We start from the raw sequence: 24,140 nt of genomic DNA, 5'->3' as shown, positions 1-24,140 counted from the left end.
CCCCCTTTTTAAATTTGTTCCATTATTTCCATTTGTTTCACCTGCATTAATAACATTCCCACCAGCAAGCTATGTGATCAAACAGTAAATCTGACCCTCAGCCTGACTGTTGTCCAGGCTTCAAGGGCTGTACTCCTTCAGGGCCTCCGCCAGGACCCCTCAGGTCAGTGACCCCAGCTCTCCAGGAGTTCTCTATAGAGCAGCGCCCTCTCCATGCCCTACGGAATCCCCACAAACACAGGTGCGGAGGACTAGCACACTCCCCGTGTCACCGTCACACAGGTAGGTACATGCAGAGCCGCCCCACACACAGTGTGCCCTGCTGATCTAGAAGGTCTCCTCAGAAACAAATACCTCCCCTAAGAGACTGATGAGCACCTTCCCAAAAGACAGACACCTTTTCCAAAGGCATGTATCTCCTACATACAGACATGCGCACGTGCGTGCACACACACACAGCTTAAAAAAGTTGGGGACTCTTGCATTGGAGTCTCCAGGAACTGGAAAAAAGTGGTAAACAAACAATAGTAAGGTTAGAAGATTGGATCCCTGTACCATCGTTTACTAATGTGATCTAAGACAACTACATTAACCACTCTAAGTCTCATGTTTCTCATTTATAAAATAAGAATACCTCTACCTTCCTGCACGATTGTTGTACACAATAATACTATCAATAGTTTCCTTGTCTTTGCAGGTCAAATTCTTACTAGTCACATACCATATTTTGCCGTGTATAATGTGTTCCTGTGTATAATGTGCAGCCACATTTTTGGCCCAAACTTTCAGGGAAAAAAAATCTTCCATTTTAATTTTTTAATTCAAATGTTTATTTGTTTACATTTAGGTACTTGTTTTTTGTATTATAAAGGAATTTTAGCATTTACTTTTTAACATATTAGGGTATGAGAAATTTTATGTAACAAATAATTACAAAATACAAGAACAGATACAAGGTTCAAGAAATTTTATGTACCAGTAACAAATTTACGATATTTACCCATCATGGAAGGCCAACAACGCTTCATCATTTCAAGTTCATCATAAATTCAACAAAAGCGATTATCATATTCCAGGGGGTATTATTTTGCATATAGATATTGTTACTGATTTTTAGAGTTACACTTTTAACTCATAAGCATAAATAAAAAAATTAAAAACATTTATATAGATACAGAATTAGTACTATCCATGTATAATGTGCATTTTTATTTTTCCCTCACAATTTTGGGCAAAAAAGTGTGCATTATATATGGCAAGATATGGTAAATTATGTAGTATTCACAAAGTCATGAATGACAATGTAAAATGAGATGTGGAATCTTTTTTCTGTTGCAAACACTGGCACACAAACAATATAAAAGAACAATCAGGATGAAATAATTTAAATATTCTTAAATATTAAAAACATAAAATATCCCCAAATTATGATATTTCTGTCCACATTACAGGCAACTAGAGACAGAGAGAGCAGAGACAAAGAAATACGTTAACATTAAGAGTGACAAAAAGAGGTGAAGACAGAAAGAACTGGCAGGGAAGCACCTCAAGGAAGGACCGATATCTGAGCTATTAATATTCATCAGAAGTATATGCATCTGAGGTGAGTAGTGATTACATTTTGCTTTTATCCTTTGAAATGCGCTAAATTCATGTGATTTCCCCCCTAACCCCTCCCAAAAACCTTTAAGGGCTGATGCTGCCTTCATAACACAGCTCCCCAATCACCCCCCATTACTTCTTTTCATTTACCACCTAGTGGCATTATTTGCTAATTCCTAAACACACCTGTTTTCCAACCTGAATGCCATTGGTCAAACCAGTCCACCCATCTGAGCTACTCTCCTTCCCATTCCGTCTCTGCAGAATCCTACTCGCTGTCATCACCAGGCTGCTTTTTAAGACGGGACTTTCACAGCAACCTCCATCTACCTCTCTGCCTCCTGACACGGGGACAGAACGCTAAACATCATCAAACCACGACCCTGCTGGGACCACACCAAGGGCTCCATACCACAGCTGGTAATGTTGAGGACAGTTCTCAGTATTTTTCCTCAAAACACACTAAGTGCTCCCTCGCTTCCTAAATTATTATTGTTTATATGTATGTCTCTCCTAAATAGATTCAGGTAACACCCACTCCTCTTTCCTTTTTTTAAATCCACCCCCGCTCCAGTTTAACACGATCAGAAAAATAAATGCAAAGCAAATACCTGTTAAATCAGGTAAAGAGTCTTATCAGAAGCTCTCTCTTTCATGAAGGACTTGGGTCACTTACTCTTGATCTCATCCATGAATTCTGGTGCAGAGCAATCCACTTTGAGGAGAGGAAATGTTTCATGACAAAATGAAGTACACTGGTACCTCGGTTTTCGAACGTCTCCACTGACGAACATTTTGGTTTATGAACGCCGTAAACCCGGAAGTAAATGCTTCGGTTTTTGAACACGACTCAGAAGTCGAACATGTCACAGGGCTTCCGCTGAGTGCAAGATCCTGAGGCCGAGCTGTGGGCTGTTTTCGAATGTTTCAGAACTCGTGGATTACGTTCAAAAACCGAGGTACCACTGTACATATTTTCTTCAAAAAGCAGCTATAAACAATTTAAGATAGTATTCCACGTGTCTGAGAAACTTCTAAAGTGAGCGATCCCATGAGGTTTCTTTAAAGCGTGCAGCTGCCTCTTCAGGCTGCAAATGCTCTCATTCCTCCCACAAGCTGCAATCAGCACAACACATACCTACCTGAGCCACATTTGACAACCTGTGTTGTAACATCAGGAGCACCAGACTGAAAGTTAGCAGGCCTGGGTTTTGTTCTGGCTTTACCAGTTATACTCACAGGAAATTCTATCTTTCCATTTGCATAATGAGGGTTTTCCAAACTGATAAGGGATTTTGAGAAAAATCAGTTGTTTCCTTGGGTCCTGGGGTAAATACCATGGGTGTATGTATGGGGGTGGGGGCAGAAGGGGGTTAGTCCTTAGGTCAAATGGGCCTCCTCAACCCATAGCTTTATTGGTTCACATGATAACCTTAAAACAGTGAAATTAATTCAGAATAAATATTTTCATGTAAATATACAAAAAGGTATTTTTTAATTCACAAACTAGTTATATAAACAAGGAGAACTTTTGTTTCAGTTCCATTGCAATCTTGTTAACAATAAAGCTTATGTTCACTAAACATGCTAAAAAAAAAAAGACGGAGTCAAAGAGCAAATCATCTAACAAACGAACTGACATGCAGGAGAAAATACACTCCTAACATATGAGATGCAAATGCATCTCTAAGGGACGAACCAGATGCACTTTACAAACAAAACCAAAGGCAGCGATACCGGCCCTGCTCACAGTTGGGTGAATGTGTCAAAAGCTGGGACCAAACTCAAAAGCACGTGGCTCTGAGGGCTGGGCTTTGGTCCTCCTGAGGTGCAAGTGTGATACCTTTACTCAAGTGCCACCTTAAGTCTTACAGCCAAATAAAAGATAAACAATAATCAAGAGTATTCTCTCCACAAAGTTTAACATCAATAATAGTGTAGGAAAGTGACTCAAGAGTTTGAATATATTCGTATTTTATCAAAAGTCAAAACTTGTAAGATTCCCAGTACACTAACACATTGACTACCTAAAGAACACTTTTTTTCCTGTGAGAATGTTTGTAGCAACTGGTAAGGAAAGAGGTGAAAAGGCTGACTGGACAACCGATATTATAAAATCAGAAGCCAGAGACTGCTAATAACACACAGCCATTCTAGATCAGCGATGAGAGGCTGCAGAGGCCTATTACAGACTCCCACAGAATACTCCCAGCGTCTGAAGTCAGCCCACGGCTGTTCAAAATTACTTAATAATAACTCTAAGTTTTAGAAAACGTTTTCCACACATGGAATCTGCCTATTATCTTTTCCAGTCATTCTGACTTCATTAATTCTACAGGTGCCAAATTCTAATCAGTGTATGCCAGCCTTTTCAAGGAAGAGTACATCATGTATTATAGATGAGGGGGGAAATTAGGTGGGAGCAAGGAAATGATAGTAAAGAAAAAAAAAGACTAAATAATAGTAAAGTAACAGGGAAATCTAAAGTAATTTAGGCTAGCTCAAACTTAGAAATGTAATAACTTTTGGAACTTTAAACCAATTTTCCCATAGAAACAAAGTTATAAATGACAGTAAGATTCCTAGGTGAACCCACATACTGACAAAACCCCCCACCATTTCAGAATTGCAATGTAGGGCTCCAGAAACACAGATGGTCCTGATAGCTGACAAAAGGTGCAAGAGTTTCATCCTCTTCTGACCTTTCTCTCCCAGGACCCAACTAAAATCTTCTAGAACAGTACAGTTACATTTGGCCCTTGAACGACATAGGTTTGAAATCCATAGGTCCACTTATACATGGATTTTTTTTCAATAAATACTGTAAATGTATATTCTCTTATGAGTTTCTTAACATTTTCTTTTCTCTAGCTTACTTTATTGTACGAACACAGTATATAACACATATAACATACAAAATATGTTTCAATAGACTGTTTATGTTATTGGTAAGGCTTCTGGTCAACAGTAGGCTATTAGTAGTTACGTTTTTGGGGAGTGAAAAGTTATATACGGATTTATGACTGCACAGGAAAGAGGGGCTGGTCAGTGCCCTTAACCCCTGCATGGTTCAAGGGTCAACTACAGTTATCAAAGCATGGTCCAGGGACCTGTGGGGTGCTCCCAAGGCCCTTCCCAGAGAACCAAAAGGTCAAAACTATTCTAATAGGATTATTATATTAAGATGTTTGATTTTTTTTTTTTTATCAATCACTCTCCTATGAATAGACAGCGGAGTTTTTTTAAAGGCTACGTGATGTATGATATTTCAACAGATTGCATACAAAAGACAGGAGAGAATCCACTCATCTTCCATTAAGCCAGACATTAAAAAGATTTGAAAAATACAAAATAATGACACTCTTCTCAGTATTTTGTTTTTTTGCTTTGAAAAAATTCTTTTTCATAAAGTATGTTATTTATTTTAATATGTAATGGATTCATTATCGTTATTTTTAATGAAATAAAAATGTTTCTGCAATTATCAGGCTTAATTTCAAATGTAGTTAAATATCGGTATGTTATGTAAATGAAAGCTCTTTGGAATCCCCAATAATGCAGAAGAATGTCAAGAGTCCTGAGATTAACCAGTGTGAGAATCGTTATTCGAGAGAGTCAAGACCGGGTCCCCTCTTCCTTGAAGCCACTGGTACGGTTAGTGTCGAGTAGACTTGTCCGGCACACAGAGCAGAGCCTTACAAAGCTATGAAATAAAGATCTGGGAAGGAAATTCTGACATGGCAAAATTCTGATGCTGAAAACAGAACCAGAAGAGTCTAGAGCCTGTTTCCTCTTTTCTGTTCATCCTACCATACAAGATAAGTGAGAACTAGGAGCAGCATCAGGTAGAAGAATGAATAGAGGCATGGAAGCTGAAAAGAAAATGACTTAGCAGATGAATGGAGAGCCTGGGAAGGCCATTTAACCACAGCAGTGGTTAGGTCCACAGATATAGGTCCACAGGCGGTGGGGCTAGAAATGTGGGCAAGTGTCATGTTGAACGTGACCTTGAATAAATAATTAGCTAAAGTAACCAAATTTAATCAAGCAAGAGGAAAGCTGCTAAAGGATATTTAGCCAACTGGTGATAAAATCAAAGTTTTGTAGACTCCAAAGTTTTAAAGGAATTTTATCTATTATAAAATGTGAAACGAGTCAATATCCATAGTTGAAAATTCAGATTATATGATTGAAGATTTCAAACACATGAATAAGTGAAAACTCACCATGTTGCTTCTGTTTTGGGTTATACATTTTCCACCACCGAAAAATTATAAATCCATCTTGAATTCTAAGCAAGATAAATTACAGAAATAAAAACTTAAGTAACAATTTACTTAACTCACTTCTTAATTACTTATTATAAAAGACAATCAATTGATAATAAATAAGGAAATACAAAAAATTGTCAACAGAACACTGGCATACCTAAATGTTCCATAATCTTCCAATTAAAAAAGGAAAAGAAGATTTGCGTAAGTCTAAATTTGATTCTTCTATCCAGGTAAAATGTGAAACCAGATTATATTCAACAGGAAAATGAATTGTTACCAGAAAACCTTTTTCTTTTATAAATATTTTTTAATGGTGTAAAAACTACATAAGCAAAAAAGCCAAATCTTGAAAGGGGGCCGTTAGCACACTAATGGAAACTTTTAAAGATATTCCTTCATTTCTGTAATGATATATCACTTCATGCTCCAAAAGGATGAACTTCGAGCATCTTAACTTTTACTTTTTACTTTTAACTTGGAAGTAATTGTAGACTCAACAAAAAAGTTGCCTCTACTATTTTAAGTCAAGTGTATGTGTTGCCAGAAACCAGCACCTCTCAACTAATTCAAGTTCTAGTAACAAATTTTAAGAAAATCACAAAAATAGAGTAAGCTTTTTTTTCAAGGCTGACAAAAGAGAGAACATAGTAAACATACTAATTGTAATTTCTTATTACATTCAGATTTGTGTCTCCTTCTTAAAGTAAAATTAGAGTTGTTAACAGATGCAAAACCATTCTAAAAAGTTATTACCCAATAAGGACCTAAAGGATGAGAGTTATTGGCATCTCTTATCCTTATTTTATATAACAAATGACCACCATGAATTCTACAACAGAAATGACCAGGTAACTTAATGGATCAATTTTTCATCTTAGAATGAAGTGAGATTAGTCATTTCCATAAACTGCTATTTGGTAAACTGTTTGCTAGTCTAAACTTGAGCTAAATCAATCTACTGACAAAAACATTTTAAAACATCAACTCACCAGCTATGATTTATTGAAAACAATGATTTTTACTTTATGGTTTTATTTGAAGAAGTCATATTAAATAATCAGAAAAATTTTTACAATATTTCAAGTTTAAAATAGTTTTTTAAATTCATCATTTTGTTTACCTAATAGACATGTCTTCTGTAATGTAATAGATTTCACGAACCATGACTTTCCCAGAAAGAACTGAGAAAGAGAAGGAGCCTGTTATAGGAAAAAAACAACAGCGATTAATGTAATTGTTTTGATAATAGAGCCCTTAAAACTTAAAATAGTGCTAGCATTCAATTTATTCAATAAGTAAATGTTCTCTGACTCCCTTCCTGATATCCTTACAGCCTAATTTCAATCATTCTTTCTTCAAACAGTACCCCAAGTTCATCATGGACAGAGCTACTAAATAACCATATGAGGACATTAAATAGTTGCTTCATATGACTAATTCCTTTAATTATGCACAGCCATTAAATAAACCCAAAGCAGTTACTAATTCACCATCTTCCTCCATTAATTCAGGTGATTCCAGGAACCAGTCATTGCCTCAAATTCAGGAAAGACTATTGATGTCTGAGAGAAGTTTATGTCCACTAAGAGATACTCATCTCCAAGGAAGGTTAGAATGGTTCTAATTCAGTGTCTCCTCTCCTCTTCCCCCACTGGTTTAGGGCTTTCCACAGTATACAGTTTCCTAATACACCCTCCAATCTATCTGCAAATCTTCCACTTACTAGTCAGAAACTAAATTAATAAAGCAGACCACAAAATGAAATATACAAGATGATTCCAACTTACAGATTTTTAAAGTATAGGTTACTTTAAAAAGGAAAAAAACAGCAAAAACTTCATCGAGCATTAGAAGCTTTCGCTGTATTTTTTAAATTATTTTAATGAGCATCTTTTATAAGCGAAAAAAGTAAAATAGTAACTATAGAAACACTCTGAAGAAATAAGAATGAGGTAATGTACAAACCTGTCAGAGAGAAAGTCCAGTTAAAGGAGTCTAACCTTCAGAAACAAAGATAAATTTCTAAAGCTATGACCTGCTTATAAAATATAAATTTGTAACACATACCTCAAGATTGCACAAAGAAATAAATGCAGTATTACTCAAACTTACCAATATGGATATAGCCATGTTTGTATAATCTGTTAAGAACCAATGTTAAAATAAGACCAACATTCCGAGAATTGTAGTATGTGAGATAAATAATCCATCCACAGGACAAAATGGTAGCTGTTAGGAGAAAAAAGTGCAAAAGGATATCTTTCAATCACCTTAATATCTTAGCAAAAATTTGTTAGCAAAAGATCATTTACCACATTCAGGAATCATAGGAATTTCTTCCATATGGTAACACGTCCTCTTACAATTTAACTTGGAGTTTTAAAGTTAGAGGTTGATTCTACATTATCCAACTTTCCTCATTCTCTTTTAGTCATTAACCGGAAAAGCACAGATTCTATTCAGATCAATTAAAGTAATCTTTCCTTTGTTTCTATTTCCTTTTATTGTTTTAGTTATTAAACATATGTTAAGATGTTCTGGGACAAGAAAGCCCATATTTCTGAATATTCTGAAAAACACCCACTTTTATTAGGCAGGCTTAAAGCTCATCCCCAAACTATTTCCTACAGGCTCAAGTTACTTAAAAAGAAAAAAAAATTGACGTATTTTTTTTTAATCAGAGAAAAGTCATTAAATCAACAGAAATTTTTAAAAAACAATGGAAATAAGTGGGGATTTTAGCAACTTAAAGGCACATCCACATTAAATAGGACACCTTTTACTATTTGACTGTAATTGATAAGAGACTAACCTACTTGTACTGACTATGCTACAGTAAATGATATTCCAAATTTGACCATTTTTCAAGAAGTTTATAGTCATACTTATAAAATTTATAATATTTCCAAAAAAACTAGTTCATGAATATACAAAAAATAAAACATAAGAAAGCATTTTCTGATCATTTTTTTAACTCATCCATTTAAAAAGTGTAACTATTTTCTAAGTTAGAACAAAGTAATGTAAAGCAATTTAACATGCATAAGTTTTCAGCAACATCAAATTAAGTTCTTAACTTTTTAAAAAATTATTTAATATACCGTGTTTCCCTGAAAATAAGACGTAGCCGGACCATCAGCTCTGATGCGTCTTTTGGAGAAAAATTAATATAAGACCCGGTCTTATATTACATTATATTATATAAGACTCGGTCTTATATTATAGTAAAATAAGACCGGGTCTTATATTAATTTTTGCTCCAAAAGACGCATCAGAGCTGATGGTCCGGCTACGTCTTATTTTCAGGGAAACACAGTAGATAAAACAAAGGAGTAACTGAGAGTCAAAATACAACATCTCTCAGGGTAGCTTAGATTGATGGTAATAGATTGGATGTAGAAGTGCTATGATCTGCAATAAAAATTATTTCTAAAACAATTCTTTTGAAAATTATTTTGATGCTATATCATTATGTTTTAAGTTTAGAGTTATTTTGTATTTTTTTTTTTTTTTTACTGTAAATCATTGTGTTAACAGTAGATGGTTGTGGGCCATTCAGAAAGGCAAGAGGTATTTGCCAAGAAAGTATGCTTCTAGTATTAAACAGCCTAGGGACTGTGGCCTTTTCATTGTATCACATCCCCTACCCCCTCTACAATATCATAAGGCCACTAGTAAAACAGTGAGATTAAACACTCCAGTGTTTTTCTGGTTGTTGGTGCTGTGTTTTCTTTAAAGAAATGAATTGTATACAACAGAAAACAGTCAGAGAAATTCTAGGTGATAGGAGAAGGGATAGGAAAGAAGGAAGAATTCTGCCCTTAATTAAACTAAAAGGTCATTTTCAACACTGCTTTTGATGAAGTCCTATTTCATACTAATGTTTTGCATTTTATTTTACTTTTTTGGTTTTCATTCATGATGATTTACAACAGTTCACTTTCATCAATTAAAAAAAACAGAACTCAAAGTTTAAACGGTCACCTAATGTTACCTACAACTCATGAGTCATTACATTCCTTCTATATATACTTCATCTCTGCCTGTGTCCCTACCCCACGTCCTGTGGTGCCACGAGAGAAGCACAAGCGCATACTCAGAAAAAAACAGCCATGTAACGTGTGTAAGTTATTTGATCCTCATGGGCCACAATTCCCAAACAAGTTTAAAGGAAAAGAAGAACGCCTACCTTCTAAGCACGCTGAGCAGTCAGAGACAACATGGAAAATGCCCGTGGTGTGTGCAACACAAGATGCTCAATAAGCAGCACTACCCTCCCTTTCCTCTCTTACCCCATCTGGCCGGTCCTAGTTTGCTCTCTGCCTTTTACTGTCTACCTAAAATTCAAATCAAATACTGCTGCTCCACAAAAGCTTCCTGGGTAATAGCCTATAATAATCTCTCCCTTCCTTGATATCTTTTTGCTATTTCTCCCTCTTATTTATTCATATTCATTCATTCACTGGTATTCCGTCCCTCTCTTTGCCATTTAATTATACTCTGTTTTGTGTTATTTGTATGTACCTAGAAAACTTTTGGAATATCACACAAAAAATTATTATTAGTAGAGCCCACTGCCAAGTGCGTAAGGGGTGAGGACAGAAATGAGATTAATTAGGTGTACACATTTTATTTTACTCTAAACATGCATTTACCATAAGGATTTATCACTTTTATAACAAAAAAAATACAAAAGTTTGTGTGTGTGTTGGGACAGGGGTGGAAGAGTGGACCTGAAACAGGAAAAAGGAGCGAAGTGCAATGTCTTTCCTCTCCTCCCATCTCCCCGAAGTCAGACAAGCAGGCGGCCTCAGGAAAAGAGCAGTTCCCAGAACAAGCATTCAGAGAAATACACTGGAAGCATTCCAACTTCAGCCAACCACCACTTAAAACTTGGCAGCTGTTAATCCCTACATAAAAAGCAATAATGTATAAGAAAATACATTCTACTTACCAACAAGGAGCCAAACCACATTGGAATTGTGTTCTGTCAGAAAATCCTCTAACTGAGTGATACTAGGGACAATACTGTCATTCTTCCTTTGATCCATGACTGAAGGTTTTCCACAGCAGCATCTAAAAGAGTTCAAAGGTTAGAATTAGAATCAGAGATATATTAACCTGCAAGGAAACTTATGTAAGGGAGAAAAGGTGAATTTAATAAATATGAAAGTTTATTAAATCACATTCTGCTTTAATGATAAGACTGCAAAAATGCAACAAACAACAAAACATGTCCACATTTCTACATAAAATAGAAGACTTTTCATGACTGGATTTCACCATACTAAGTATGAGGAGAGACTCAGGTTCAGTTACTACACTCTGGTTACTATACTTCAGTTACTATACTCGGAACATCATAATTCTGAAACCTAGTCAAAGGTATTTATCTCAACAATAAGAAGGGACTAGGTACTGTGAGAATTAATAAAGGGAAACCTCAGTTAAAATGGAGTCAGGAGGCCAAAAGGGGGAACCTGCTCACTCTACCAATTAATGTCAATTACAGACCCCAACAAAAAGGCATCGATTACAGACCCCATCAGGAAGAGACTCCTCTTGCAAGTTATACTACTTTACTACTACAGCAGGTGGAAGGAAGATAATATTTGGATGAAATAAATGCCTCATTATTAAAGTACATAATTACGAACTACCGCTAAAGATAAGGAAGTATTTCCAATGAACTCAGGGCTAACGAGACTCCTAAGTGATCCTTTTTATCCTCAAGAAAATACAATGTTCTATGTCAGTTATATCTCAATAAAACTGGGGTGAAAAATGCTCTCATATTTTCAAAGCTTTGAAAAATCCATCAACCAGCAACTTAAAATTCAGGGGCTAACTTTACAACCTGAGCTTTCTTTCTTCCTTTTTTAGTTTTCTAAATTAAAGAATAAAATAAAAATTTTAAAAGGGAGAAAGCACTTGGAAAAGACCTATAATCTAAAACCAAATAGTCACATAAAATGGTTTACATGTTATAAAATAACACCTGTACTTATTTCACACTTATTTTCACCATTTCACACAAGTATCACCACTGTAGCACTGAGCGTGAAAAGATCACCTACTGACGCCTGGGGATATTCCAAGAGGGATGTGTCCCAACATTCAACTTTCCACATAAAAAGAGGATCTGTTTTGAACCAAATCCAAGGGGAAGTGATCCGTCCACCAAAAGGATCAGCAGTTGCCATCCCAAATCATCACCACCCACCAGTGTAGCCACCCACAGCCAAAGGGAATTAGGAAGAGTGGTCCAGGCTGCAGAGACAGAAAACTGCAGTGTCACACAGTTCTCACCAACATGTTTCCAATTATGAGTTAATGCAAAACCTTTAAGCGAAATCAACAGATAAAGGCTCGCTCCTTAAAAGAACACATTTTGAGCAAGCACACAAGAAAAGGCCAGGACTTATGGAAGGCCCTCAACTAAGAAATGGACATTCGGGTGCAAAGGAAGTCAGAGCAAGGAGGGCCGCAGAGAACCAGACGGCAGCAGCCACACGCTCAGTGCCACTGCGTGAGTGCCACGCCACCAGCTCCATCGCAGAGAGGACTGCAGGCTGATAAAAGCAGCTACTGTGTAATCTTCATGGAGCAAATGACAGAATTAAACCCAACTGGTTGTTTCCTCTTCCTTTCCCTTCCTGAAGCGTTCAGTCTCAAAGCCACAGGTGAAGCAGTAAGGCCGCCATCTGCATATGGGGAAAGGAGGGACAGCAGTGCCGTGACCCAGAGTGGATGTCAGAGCCCCAGGAGGGTAAATTAACTATCCATTTGTGCCAAGAAGAGGCGAGTGGAAGAGCAGCCGCATTTCAGGGTGTTAAAGCCACTGCAGAATGAGGAGGCCACACCTGCCAGGAAGACGTGAGGCACTTCCTCACGGGGGAAGGAAGAGAGAGGGCATCCATGGTGGGGGACCGGCAGGAGAAGCAGTCCAGCTCAGGTGCCGGGGCTGAACAGTGACAAGCGCACCTGCACAGGGAGGCGGCCTGCTGCAGGGTGTCCACCCAGGAGGACGGCCTCAGACCCCCGAGAGATGAGGAGGGCGACCATACAGGGGGTCATCTGGGGTAGGTGCCGAAGCGGGAGAAGGAGGGCGAACACCTGGGAGAGAGCCCAGGCCAGGTATGGGGGCGGGGATTAATCAAGGAGGTAAATGTAGTAGATAATGGGAACCTAGTTTCTAACTGTGGAGGATATATAAAGGAAGAAAATTAGAATTAACTCTGGGGTGTTAGATAAGAGCTGGAGGTATAGTTTTCAATATAAATGGATATAGAAATAATATAACTGTAAATGTATGTTATGTGTCTAGGGACCGAGCCCCAGAGAGCAGTTTCCAGGCTCTCGACCTCACGTGGAAAGGTGCTGGCTCGGGTAATAGATGGCCATCAGCTGTGATCAGATGGCCAGCAGCTGTAACCAGTTAGCCATTGGTCACTAATATAGCTGCCATGGCTACACTAACACGCGAAGATTGCGGCTACCAAGTGCAGTTACCAAGCGCAGACTGCGGATGGTACAGATCCTACTTCCTCTGTCCCGCACGGCCACCAGTGAGAATTTTAAAAGGGAGAAAGCACTTGGAAAAGACCTATAATCTAAAACCAAATAGTCACATAAAATGGTTTACATGTTATAAAATAACACCTGTACTTATTTCACACTTATTTTCACCATTTCACACAAGTATCACCACTATAGCACTGAGCGCGAAAAGATCACCTACTGACGCCTGGGGATATTCCAAGAGGGATGTGTCCCAACATTCAACTTTCCACATAAAAAGAGGATCTGTTTTGAACCCCCTATCCATGGCTCCATTGTTGTTCCTTTTTGGCCTCGCCATATCCTGTGTTCGCCTGCCGGGAGGGGAGCTGAGTCCCTGCATTACAATGTGTATGCATATATTCATTCACAGGTCCTGCGAGCAGAATACCCCAATAAACATGAGCAGAGAACTTGGCTTCTAAAAGCCATTTTCTACTAAGAGGAAAAGGGCTCCTTGAAGAAATGGCTGATTCCACAACTAGGGCAAGGAAAGTTGAGGTTGAGCCCTGTTTCCAGTAAGGAAAGTGGTGCTCGAAGAATGATGGGAACATGTCAAAAGGACACAGAAACCAGCATGAAGAGGCTCCCACTGGCAAAATCTGGGACAAGTTAAGCATCAAAATAAAAAATAATAATGGATTACAACCCATTTAATAAAAAAGGAATCTTTGAGTCCATATGAATAGAAATAATTAAATTTTGACAAGCAACAGGATATTCATATCGTCTCAAATAACTCCCCCCCAAAATTATTAATAATCAAGGGGGAAAGGGGAACTGGGAAAGCCAGCACTTAAAATGAAGTGATCGTGAACCACATCAGTATCAGGATCTAAGTCAAAATGGTGAGCTCCTTAGAGAAGAACGCAGCCTCACTTCTAAGGTATACCTGACAAAGATGCATAATCTCCATCTCACCTGTCACCCCTCTCTCCTGACCCATTATGACCAAAAGGGATTGTTTTATTCATGTTTGTATTCACAACACCAGAGACAGCGCCTGGAACACAGCCACTGTTTTCAAATATCGTTTTCAGTAGTATTTTTATCTATTACATAAGAAAACAACACTAATCTACGTTTGAAGACATGCTCTCAGTATTTTCATGATTCATCTATATTCTCTTCATTCTTTCTGAAATCCATGGTATTCATTTCAAAACTGCTGTCCACATTAGAAAAAAAATGTGGTAATTATTATTTTAGTGACATACAAAGAAAAGCAAGAAAATGTGAAAGTTTAATCAAACAGCACAAAGCAGAAATTTATCACAGTTCCTAATTTAACACCACCACTGCTACCACCATTTCAAGAAATATCTTTCCAAGAAAGATTACTTTCCAAGATGAATTACCTGTAAAATCTTTTCAAATACTACATTCAAATGATTTCATTTCTCTCCCACTGGCATAAAAGAAATAAAGTCATCTAACATCTAATACGTGCATCAGGAGACTTTTAGAGATAGCCTTTCAAATCTTTATTTTAATCCTCCAAAAATGGAGATCATCCTACAAATCAATACAAAAACTACAAATAACTTGATAGAAAAATGAGTGAAATATATAAATAGGCAATTCAGAGAAAGACAGTATCACTAGCAATTAGGGACAATCACCACTTATCACTCACTAGTCATCTAAGTGACAATTAGAAAGACTGCAAACTATTAGGTTGGTGTAAAAGTAATTGCGATTTTTGCAATTATTTTTAACTTTAAACTGCAATTACTTTTGCACCAACCTAATATATTGCCAAAAGTATGGGAACATGGCATGACTCATACACTGCTGAAGGGCATAAATCTTTTTGTGAAGAACGATTTATCAGATACTGTAAAAATGTATATGCTTTGACTTGGACATCAGGTCTATACTCTATTTCTCAGAAATACTCGAGCATAAAGATTTTTTTTAAAGGAAAGTCACTGTATCATTACATATCATACTGAAAAACTGGAAAAAATGTCAAGTATTGGAAAAAAGTTGAATTATAGTATACTACGAAATGATACTATGAAATGATATGCAGCCTTCCTGAAAGAAGGAGAGCTCTATACAGGCTGATGCAGAAATGTCCAGGTTATATGTGATGTTAGAGGGATAAAGCAGGTTGAGAAACAAGATGTGTAGTATTCTCACGTTCAAACAGAGTCTCCATTATTGCATATACACACCACCTATGCCTACATGAGCACATATGTGGTATGTGTATATGTATACTTTTTTCAATCTGCAGAAACATTAGCAAAGCCATGAGTGGTTACCTCCAGAGACAGCAGTGGGAGGAGATCTGGGGGAAAGAAGAAGAAATCGCAGGACTTTCACTTACACTGCTCTTGATACTTAGGTATTATTTAAATGTTTTACAATTGGCATATCATACTTCCATAATTTAAAAAGAAAAAAGGGAGAGTAGTGGCTGGCAGACAGGACATGACAGGTGGGAAGCGGGCTGGCTTTGACAAAGGGAACACTTCCTTTATCTGAACAGGAAGAACAGAGGAAAGGATAGACCCAGATTCATGGAGATTCGGGAATGGAAAGATGAATCTGATGGCTTCTGTATGTTTGTAAATTATAAGTTAAGTTTATATCTATTAAAACCTCTTCTATTTCATTCTCTTTTTTTGTTGGTTCCCATTACAGTTCCTTTACTCCTTTTATTTTTTCTTAGTTTTTAATTTGCGTTCATAACAGCTGGCAGAAGGACAGCCCTAACTGAGGCTGGTAGCTGAAAGGAAATATGGATGAGAGGGCCTTCATGCCTGAGAAGGGGAATGGAAGGAAGCAGATGGTCTGCACACCTGCCCACAGGTCCCCAAGGAAACCTCACTGCACTGCTCATCCCCTCCCAGGCCGACACTGCTCCTTCAAAAGGAATATCACCCCATAATGTGACACAGCGTTTCAGAAATAAGGTTTTCCTATAACAGGCTTAAACTTGACTATGTCTACATAATATTACCTATGACTGGAGAAGACCTAGCTGTGACGAGCCACAGCTTCCCCTGCCACGGTCGTGGGAAAGCAGCGACTTGAGCTTGATTATTTGAGCACATAGTAAGACAGTGCATGACAACATAGAGGTACTTTTGTTTGTTTATTCATCCAATATATATTTATGGAGATTAAACATCCGACTGCACAGCTAAGGAATTCTGAGTATTAGGTGGAAGACTTGCAATATTTACAACAATCTTTGTAGGATGCCTGACAATGCAGAAAACGCTACACAAAGGCCGTCTGAATGACGGCTTGTATCTCAGCAGTTATCACATCACAATGTGATTATCTGTCTACAAGTCTGTCTCTTTAAGAATGGTTTGCCCTCTTCATCTGAGTGTGCAATAGCCAACAAAGTTCCCGGTATACAGTAGGCTCTCGATAAACACTGGTTTCATAAATGAATGAAATAAACGCATCATAAAAAGTACATAACTATGAGCTATTGTCAAAGATAAGCAAGTATTTCTAATGCACTTAGGGCCAAAGAGACTCCTAAGTGATCTTTTTCACCCTGGAGAAAATTTGTTTTCATTTGCTTGTGTTTAAGAAGTAAAGAGGATATTCAACAACTTAATAACCCAATTTCAAATATAACAAAAATGAGAGAAAAAGAATTATTCTCAAACTCCTCATGCAACAGTGAAGTCACAATTCTTGTATGAATGGTGTTCACATATCTTTAGACCATTATATTAAACTTCTCTGCATTTAACCAGTTTCTTTTCATAAGGAAAATTACATGGGTTTTAAAAGTTGGAAAATAAATCAACTTTAAAGATCTCCTTTAAACTCCATCAACATTCATAGTCTCTTCAGCATCAGGTAAGATTAAACATTATTAGGACACAGCAGCATTCTGTACGCCAGAAATTCTGTGAAGTAAGCACTTTGTACAGTTTCTACACTGCACACCCAGAGGCCAAAGTTTACTGCTGCACAAACTATTACAGAATATACACAGCTGAGTACATGAAAAGTTTGCGGCTACTCTTTGGGTTTTTTTTTATAGAGTTCCCAATTTCAGAGTCAAATTTATGTTCTCCTTAGCAATGAAGAAGCCGGGTGATGGACCCAAATATCTCAGTAAATCCCAACGCCAAGGGACTGCCTGCATAGACTGTTTATCTTTCCTTTATCTTTCCTACGGTATAACAACATCCCAAAACAAAAGTAAAACACAAATTAGATCACAACAACCTTTTTATCCAACATGATGTTTGAAGAGTATGTAATTCATTTGAACAGTTTCTGCAATGGCTCTAGTCTGAGAACCGAGCAAAGGTAGATGGCCGAGAACAAACGAGTTGGTGACTGACGCTCCTGCCAACTCGACGATGCCACGCAGGGAAAGTGCACCAAGTAGAGAAGCACGTACCTACTGCAGCCAACATCTCACATAAAGGAAATACATGAGCTTTTACATTTTACATGGTACTGGAATGTATATAATGGTTGGCATTACCCTTGAGTGTACAGTGATTTGAAACATCTCTGCCTAAAAGAATTTACCCATTAGGATACAAGGCCTAAAATTCTACCATCCATTCCTTTAAATAGAGTACTAACCAATATTCTCTCTTAAAATGCAAAGACAGCTTTGGAGTATGTCAATAATAGCTACCACTAATTATTACCATCTGTTATTAGTGTAAATTAATTCATTAGATGACTTTTTTCATTAACAAGCAAGATCCAGAAATACCATAAAAGTCCCAAGATTACTGATGATGGGAAAAACCTTAAAAAGGAGAGGGTAGGCATCAAAAGCAAACTTAGTTTCCTTAACCATTTTGGTCAGGGTCAGCAGGTTTGTGTGCATAAAGAAAAATTATATAATGTTCTATTCTGTCCATTTAAACAACCAAAATAGACAATTATCCTCTCGGGTCAGAAAAATTAGGTATAATCCTCTCTATCTACAAAGAGTCACTTCAGGTCCTTTTCAGTCCCAGAATTCTATATGCAACAAAAATAATTTCATTATTAATCAATTCTGAAGCCCAACAGAATTAAGTGGTAAAATAACACTCAATCAGAAATAACAGAAATCATCTGGTCTCCCTGAAAACACAGTAGGCGTTAAAGCCAGATTTCAAATGGAAAGCTCATTTTACCCCCTGTCCTTTCCTTGGCTGTGAGACAGCTCCAGCAAGTTACTCAGTCTCTTTGAGCCTGTTGCCAAGTTGTACGTGGCCATCTCTTACTTGAAGACACACTACAGGCGTTAAAACAAAAAGTGAACATAAAAGTCATAGAGCTCAGAGCTCGACAAGAAACATATTCCAACAGTGGAAGCTAAGTTATTAGTACTAAGGTTCTTTTAAAAACTCAGTTCCACAAAAAAAGGTGAAAGCTGAAAAACCATAAAATGCATGGCAGTAAACAGTGACTAAAGGGTATCTCATTCGTGACAGTATGTAAAAGACAACATATAATAACTAAATAACATAAGTTTATAATGAAAAGAAAGTAGTTGGCAAAACTTACAAAGTTCATATGAATAACACAGTTCTACAAATACTAGTGAGCAAGCATCTCAGAAGCAGATCAAACACCAAAGTACACTAGTCACCAGGCAACCAGTGCTGAAGACCATCAGACACGGACTGATGGAGGATTCAGTCACTGTCAGCAAACTAAACAAACGTCAAGTGCTTTTTAGTATCGTAATCTATGCCACAAAAATGCTTCTTCATGTTATACAGGGAAGAATTTTTCATATCTAAGAAGTCAGATCATCCAAAAAAATGGTGCCCTTTAGCAAACCTCCTCAATTCTACAGCCAGAAATTTAGGCTACTTCACCTAAATACTTATTTGAAAGAAAAAAAAAAGTCTTAAAAAGATATAGAAAACTATCTACTAATAAGGTAAAAAGAACTGACTTCAACCTCTGCAAATCTAGAAGAACGCATGATATGTAAATATTAGGTACCTTTAATAATCCACCAGAACTAATTACTACTGTCAGCATATTCCTTAATATGATCAGCCATACAGAAAGCAACTGAAATTGCCACCAGTAAAAGCTTTAATCCTCCCACCCCTACATCTCATACATTGATGTGTTGTGGGATTCTGTTTTTGCTTTCTGTACTGGCTCGTGAACACACTCTGCAAGTTTGTTTTAATTCTTTTAATCAAGAATTCAATATACCACTTCCGTTTTGATTAGATATATACCAGAAAGCACAACACTAAAAAGCAACAGCAAAGTAAAATTCTATAGGTTTCTTGTAATAAAATTGTTTCCATTTTTGTATCTGGCCCTTAAGCTCCTCTCTTACCTTAAGTCACTTCAGGCAGAAAGCCATCCCTCATAGGTATTCAAATAACCCACCAACAAAATAGGATCTCTGGACATGAGGGAGCGAGAGGAGGAAACTGGCCACATGTCTGTACCAATACCCTCACTACATGAATTTCAAAGACAATTATTTTTTATGAGCATGATCCTATGCAGACAGCCAAACAAATTCAGTTAACAGCCAATTCCTGTGAGCCGCGGATATTGCTACAATTGAAACTAAACTTTTATGTACATATAACCAGAAGAAAGGCTACTTCAGGGAGTCTTATGGGGATATAACCTATACAATACTACTGGTGACATCTGACACAGTATTTTAAATGGTTATGGAGCCAGGTAGAAACATACTTTATATATGCATAAAAAGTGACAAAGCACCATAAGGTCAGTAATTTAAAGTTTAGACTCTATATATTTTGGTCAATGTTATCTTACTCTGAAATGTTCATTCCATGCTATTAGCTCACCATTAAAATAAAATATAACTACCGTAACAATGGCTAACATTTATTCACGGCTTGCTATGGGCCAGGCACTGTTCTCAATACTTCATGTGTATTTACTCATCCAATCATCACAAATAACTATCCATTTACAATTGCCCCTTTTACCGGTGAGGAAACTGTGGCAGAAGCTAAGCACAAACACAGCTAAGACGTGACCCACCTGGGATCTCAACCTAAACTGTCTCTCTTTAGAGTCTGTGTTATATTGCCTCTCATCCTTTAGGTCCGAGAGTCAGTAATTATCTTAGTCCTGTTTCTTTTCTGTGAAAAATGAGTTCCTTCCTCCCAGCTCTAAATTCTAGTGCAGAAGCTAACATGAAGGTTACCAAAATTCACATTTGGTATAAGAAATTTACATTTTGCCCACTATGACATTTTACCTCCTAAAAGGATTCTCCATTAAATCAAAAGTCAGCAGTCACTTTTTCTTTTAATAACCACAGCAGTAACACATCCAGTTATGGAGTCTGATTAGCAGCAAAGAAGACCACATTGCAAAGTGACCCAAATCTGACTGAAGCACGCCCCCAGACTTCTGCACCTTCCTCTCCCCTGGTCATAAAGACCAGATCCACATGTTTCTAAAGAGCTTATTTGCCCCTATAGAAAGTGTGCGGTAGTCTTAAAATATGTTCAAAAACACTTCGATCTTCCTCCCTTTAAGAGGTGGAGCTTAATCAATTGCCCTCCCAGTCATTGGCTGCCCTAAATGCTATAGTTCGAAAGGAATGTGGCAGAAGCAGTGATGTATGACTAGGTCACACATGGCATCCCAGCTTCCTCCTTGCTCTCTTGGATCATCTGTTCCAGGAGAAGCCAGCTGCCTCCTTAGGACACTTACAAAACCCCACAGAGGTCCAGCCAAGAGCCATGTGAGTGCGCCACCATGGAAGCAAGTCTTCCAGCCCCAATTGAGTCCCCAGATGATTGACGTCCCAGCCAAGATCTGGGCTGCAACGTCTTGAGAGACCCTAAGTCAGAAGCAAGCAGCTTAGTCACTCCCAAATTCCCAACCCACAGAAACTCTGAGATAATGAATGTTTTAAGCCACTAAGTTTCAGAATAATTTGTTATTCAGTGATAGATGAAAAAGGTAACCTTGCAAGATAGCTGCAAAGTATCTCTACCCTGATGGTTCACACCTGCCATCTTAAGCTAAACTACCCTCACTCTCCTCGCCTTCTCCTTACCAAAAAACCAGGAGTCAGCAGGCCCACACCAGGAAGGCTACTAACCCCATGAGTGAGCCATTTCCTCTTTCTACCATAAGCGGGTGTCTCTTGCATGGACTTTGTGAAGCAACCTCTACCCTGCCTCCTACCAATTTATCTGGATCCATAATCATCACCACCTCTTTACCTCCTGTCTCGGTAGAGCTCTAGCTAATGTACCCTTGACCTGCATCCTTATATTCCATCCCTTCCAGCTTGGTCAGGGGGGTGCTTTACCTATTATTCTCCCTCATTCTTCTGTCTTCATAGAAGAGAGAATGGCAGGTCACATTATACACCACCTCCACCTCAAACCCATTCCTTGACCATTTAAGTAGATTAAGACACAATTGAAGAAGAAAATCATAAGATTTCCTTACCTGAGGTTTAAATGGAAACTAGATTTTTTCTAACTTAGCCAAAATATTTACCCAAATTGCTTTGTCCAGAGTCTTCAATCTTTTTTCTTCTCCTTATCTTCAGAAGGCCCATCTGCAGTGTTTCATCTTAACAAACCTGAAAAAAACAGAATTTCAACCAATTATACAAGATAGTCTGGCTTTCTCAGCAGTTTCACCATTTCAGATTAAATGATTTGATTACAACTGCATGCTTGCACACACAAAGCCTTTAATGTTAGTCCAATACCACATTTCGTGTTTAAAGTTTCCAAACAAGAAATACTCCTAAATCTAGAATAAGACCATAATTTTAAAACTATGGCCTTCCAAATGTTTCAAAATCACTGTATTGGGGAAAAACAATGTTTTTCAAAACGAATGTTTTGGGAAAAACATGGTTCTGGAGGTCAAATCCTGCCTTTAAAACATATTCAGTGTGGGCTTGAAAAAGCTGTTCTCTCAAAGTGCTGGGTCTCTGCTGGCAAGAACAGTGCCTCATTCCTCCTACACCCCGCCCCTGGCAAATTTTTACCAAATGAAAATGACCTTGCAAACTCTTAAGATGCTTGGGAGATGCTAAAACACAGTGACTGAGGGGCTGTCAAGTGAACACAGATCACCCGGTTTCCGTCACAGGTCCGACTTTGGACAAGTGGTTTTCAGGGCTGTGACGTGAGCTTTAGTTCTCTCCTCTATAACATGAGAATAATAGACCTTACATGATAGGATTGCTATGACGATTAAATGAGATAATGTATGCACATGATGTACCACCCAATAATTACAACTATTCTGGTTACTTCATTTGTTTTTATACTTCATGTGTCTAGTTAACTTAGAATAAATCCGCTTCATTGCCACGCAGAGGTAAAGCAGCAACATGAAACCAGCTGAAACTTACACGCTTGGACAGTTTCAAAACCACGATTTCATTACAGAGGAAATTTACAAGAACGCATTCCCTTTAACAAACGTCCCTAACTTTCTACTGTCGATAGTAGGGCCACCGCGGTTGGGGGTGCGGTGGGAGACAACTAATACTCCGCCAACGAAAAATCAACTTCCTTTCACCTTCCTTTGACCAAGCGATAACGTTTCCGCCGAAATGTACTTTTCCATAGTGTAGGCTCAGCAAGCGTCAATTCAGAACACAAAACCCACGTCGCCTGGGGAGGAAAGCGGGGTTCTGAAGCCCCACCGCCCTCGGCCAGCCGACCCTATGCTAAGCCCCGTGGGGTCTCCCTCGGCCCGGTGCTGCGAGCCAGGCTGAAGCCGGAGCTCGCAGATGCCCGCTCCTCCCGGTGCCGCGCACACACCAGCAGGAGGGCGCCGCCCACCCGCCTCATCACTATCTGCAGGGGCCGCTCGGGAATCCGAGTCCCCAACCATCGGACGACGGTCACGGCCCTTCCCGGCCTTCCCAGGGACCTAGGTCTACAGGCTCAGTGCTGCAGGTAAGGAGAGCAAAAGACGAAGGCATGAGTCGACGCCGCCGCAGCAGCAGGCAGCGGCGACGAAGCCAAACCTTCCCGACTCCGACCCGGCTGAGGTCCAGAGATGCTGGCAAAGGCGCGGCCCACCCCAGCGTAGCCTAACCCAGTCCCGTCCCCTCACCTGGTGATCGCCGGGGCGGACTGGAACCGTCTGGCCTCTCATGGGAGGACGCCAGGGCCTTGGGCAGCGACAGCAGCGCCGATCGGACGCGTCCTGCGGAGCTCTGCCGGCGCCCACACCCTCTAGCACCGCCAGCCGGGCCCGCCGCCGGAGGTCCAGCCCAGCTGCCCGAGGTCCGGGCCCGGCTCCGGCCACTGACATAGAGGGGGGCGGAGGAGGACGGGAGGGGTCCGAGCTAGGGGCCGGGCAGCACTGCGGCTGCGTCAACTGGCAGCGTCGTACGTCACGACGCCGGCGCTCGACGCACGTCACCCGAGCCCCGCCCCGGACTCGGCGGCGCGCCGCCCCTTCGCCCTCTTCCCGGGCTCGGGGCAGAGCCTGGGTGGTGTTATAGGAAAAGGGGGAGAAATTTCAGGCTCCTCAAATCGAAACCTAAACTGAAACTAAACTGCCCTGGAACTAAGGGAAAGAGCGACGAGTGGGGAGGGGAGAAGGGCAGGGGGTGGTGAAATTCACTGTGGTGCTCACCTAAGCACTGAGCCGACTGTTGGAATCTTCAGGTTTCTGACTTCTTTCCATCCCGGTGACCAAGAGCCACCTTGCAGCTACAGACAATGCAGCAGACAGCATCATCAAGATGAACTGTTTATT

At 39.1% G+C, this 24,140-nt stretch overlaps 1 protein-coding gene across 7 annotated transcripts in view; it reads right to left on the bottom strand.

Annotated features, from left to right (window-relative positions):
* The window catches only part of BLTP1 (bridge-like lipid transfer protein family member 1), a 161,636-nt gene extending 137,883 nt beyond the window's left edge, over positions 1-23,753 (bottom strand). For all 7 annotated transcript variants that reach the window (XM_033133318.1, XM_033133322.1, XM_033133321.1 and 4 more), the window contains exons 1-6: positions 23,490-23,753; positions 21,906-21,990; positions 10,831-10,952; positions 7,989-8,105; positions 6,997-7,075; positions 5,829-5,893 (exon numbers count right to left, since the gene is read on the bottom strand). In XM_033133318.1, coding sequence (XP_032989209.1) covers positions 5,829-5,893; positions 6,997-7,075; positions 7,989-8,105; positions 10,831-10,927 — 358 coding nt within the window. In that variant the 5' untranslated portion in view covers positions 10,928-10,952; positions 21,906-21,990; positions 23,490-23,753. The remainder of the gene's footprint in view (positions 1-5,828; positions 5,894-6,996; positions 7,076-7,988; positions 8,106-10,830; positions 10,953-21,905; positions 21,991-23,489) is intronic.
* Positions 23,754-24,140: the final 387 nt, after the last annotated feature.

This window comes from Rhinolophus ferrumequinum, chromosome 18 (assembly GCF_004115265.2).
Source record: "Rhinolophus ferrumequinum isolate MPI-CBG mRhiFer1 chromosome 18, mRhiFer1_v1.p, whole genome shotgun sequence".
Taxonomy (NCBI): Eukaryota; Metazoa; Chordata; class Mammalia; order Chiroptera; family Rhinolophidae; genus Rhinolophus; species Rhinolophus ferrumequinum.
This window is presented reverse-complemented; position numbering and strand designations above follow the sequence as displayed.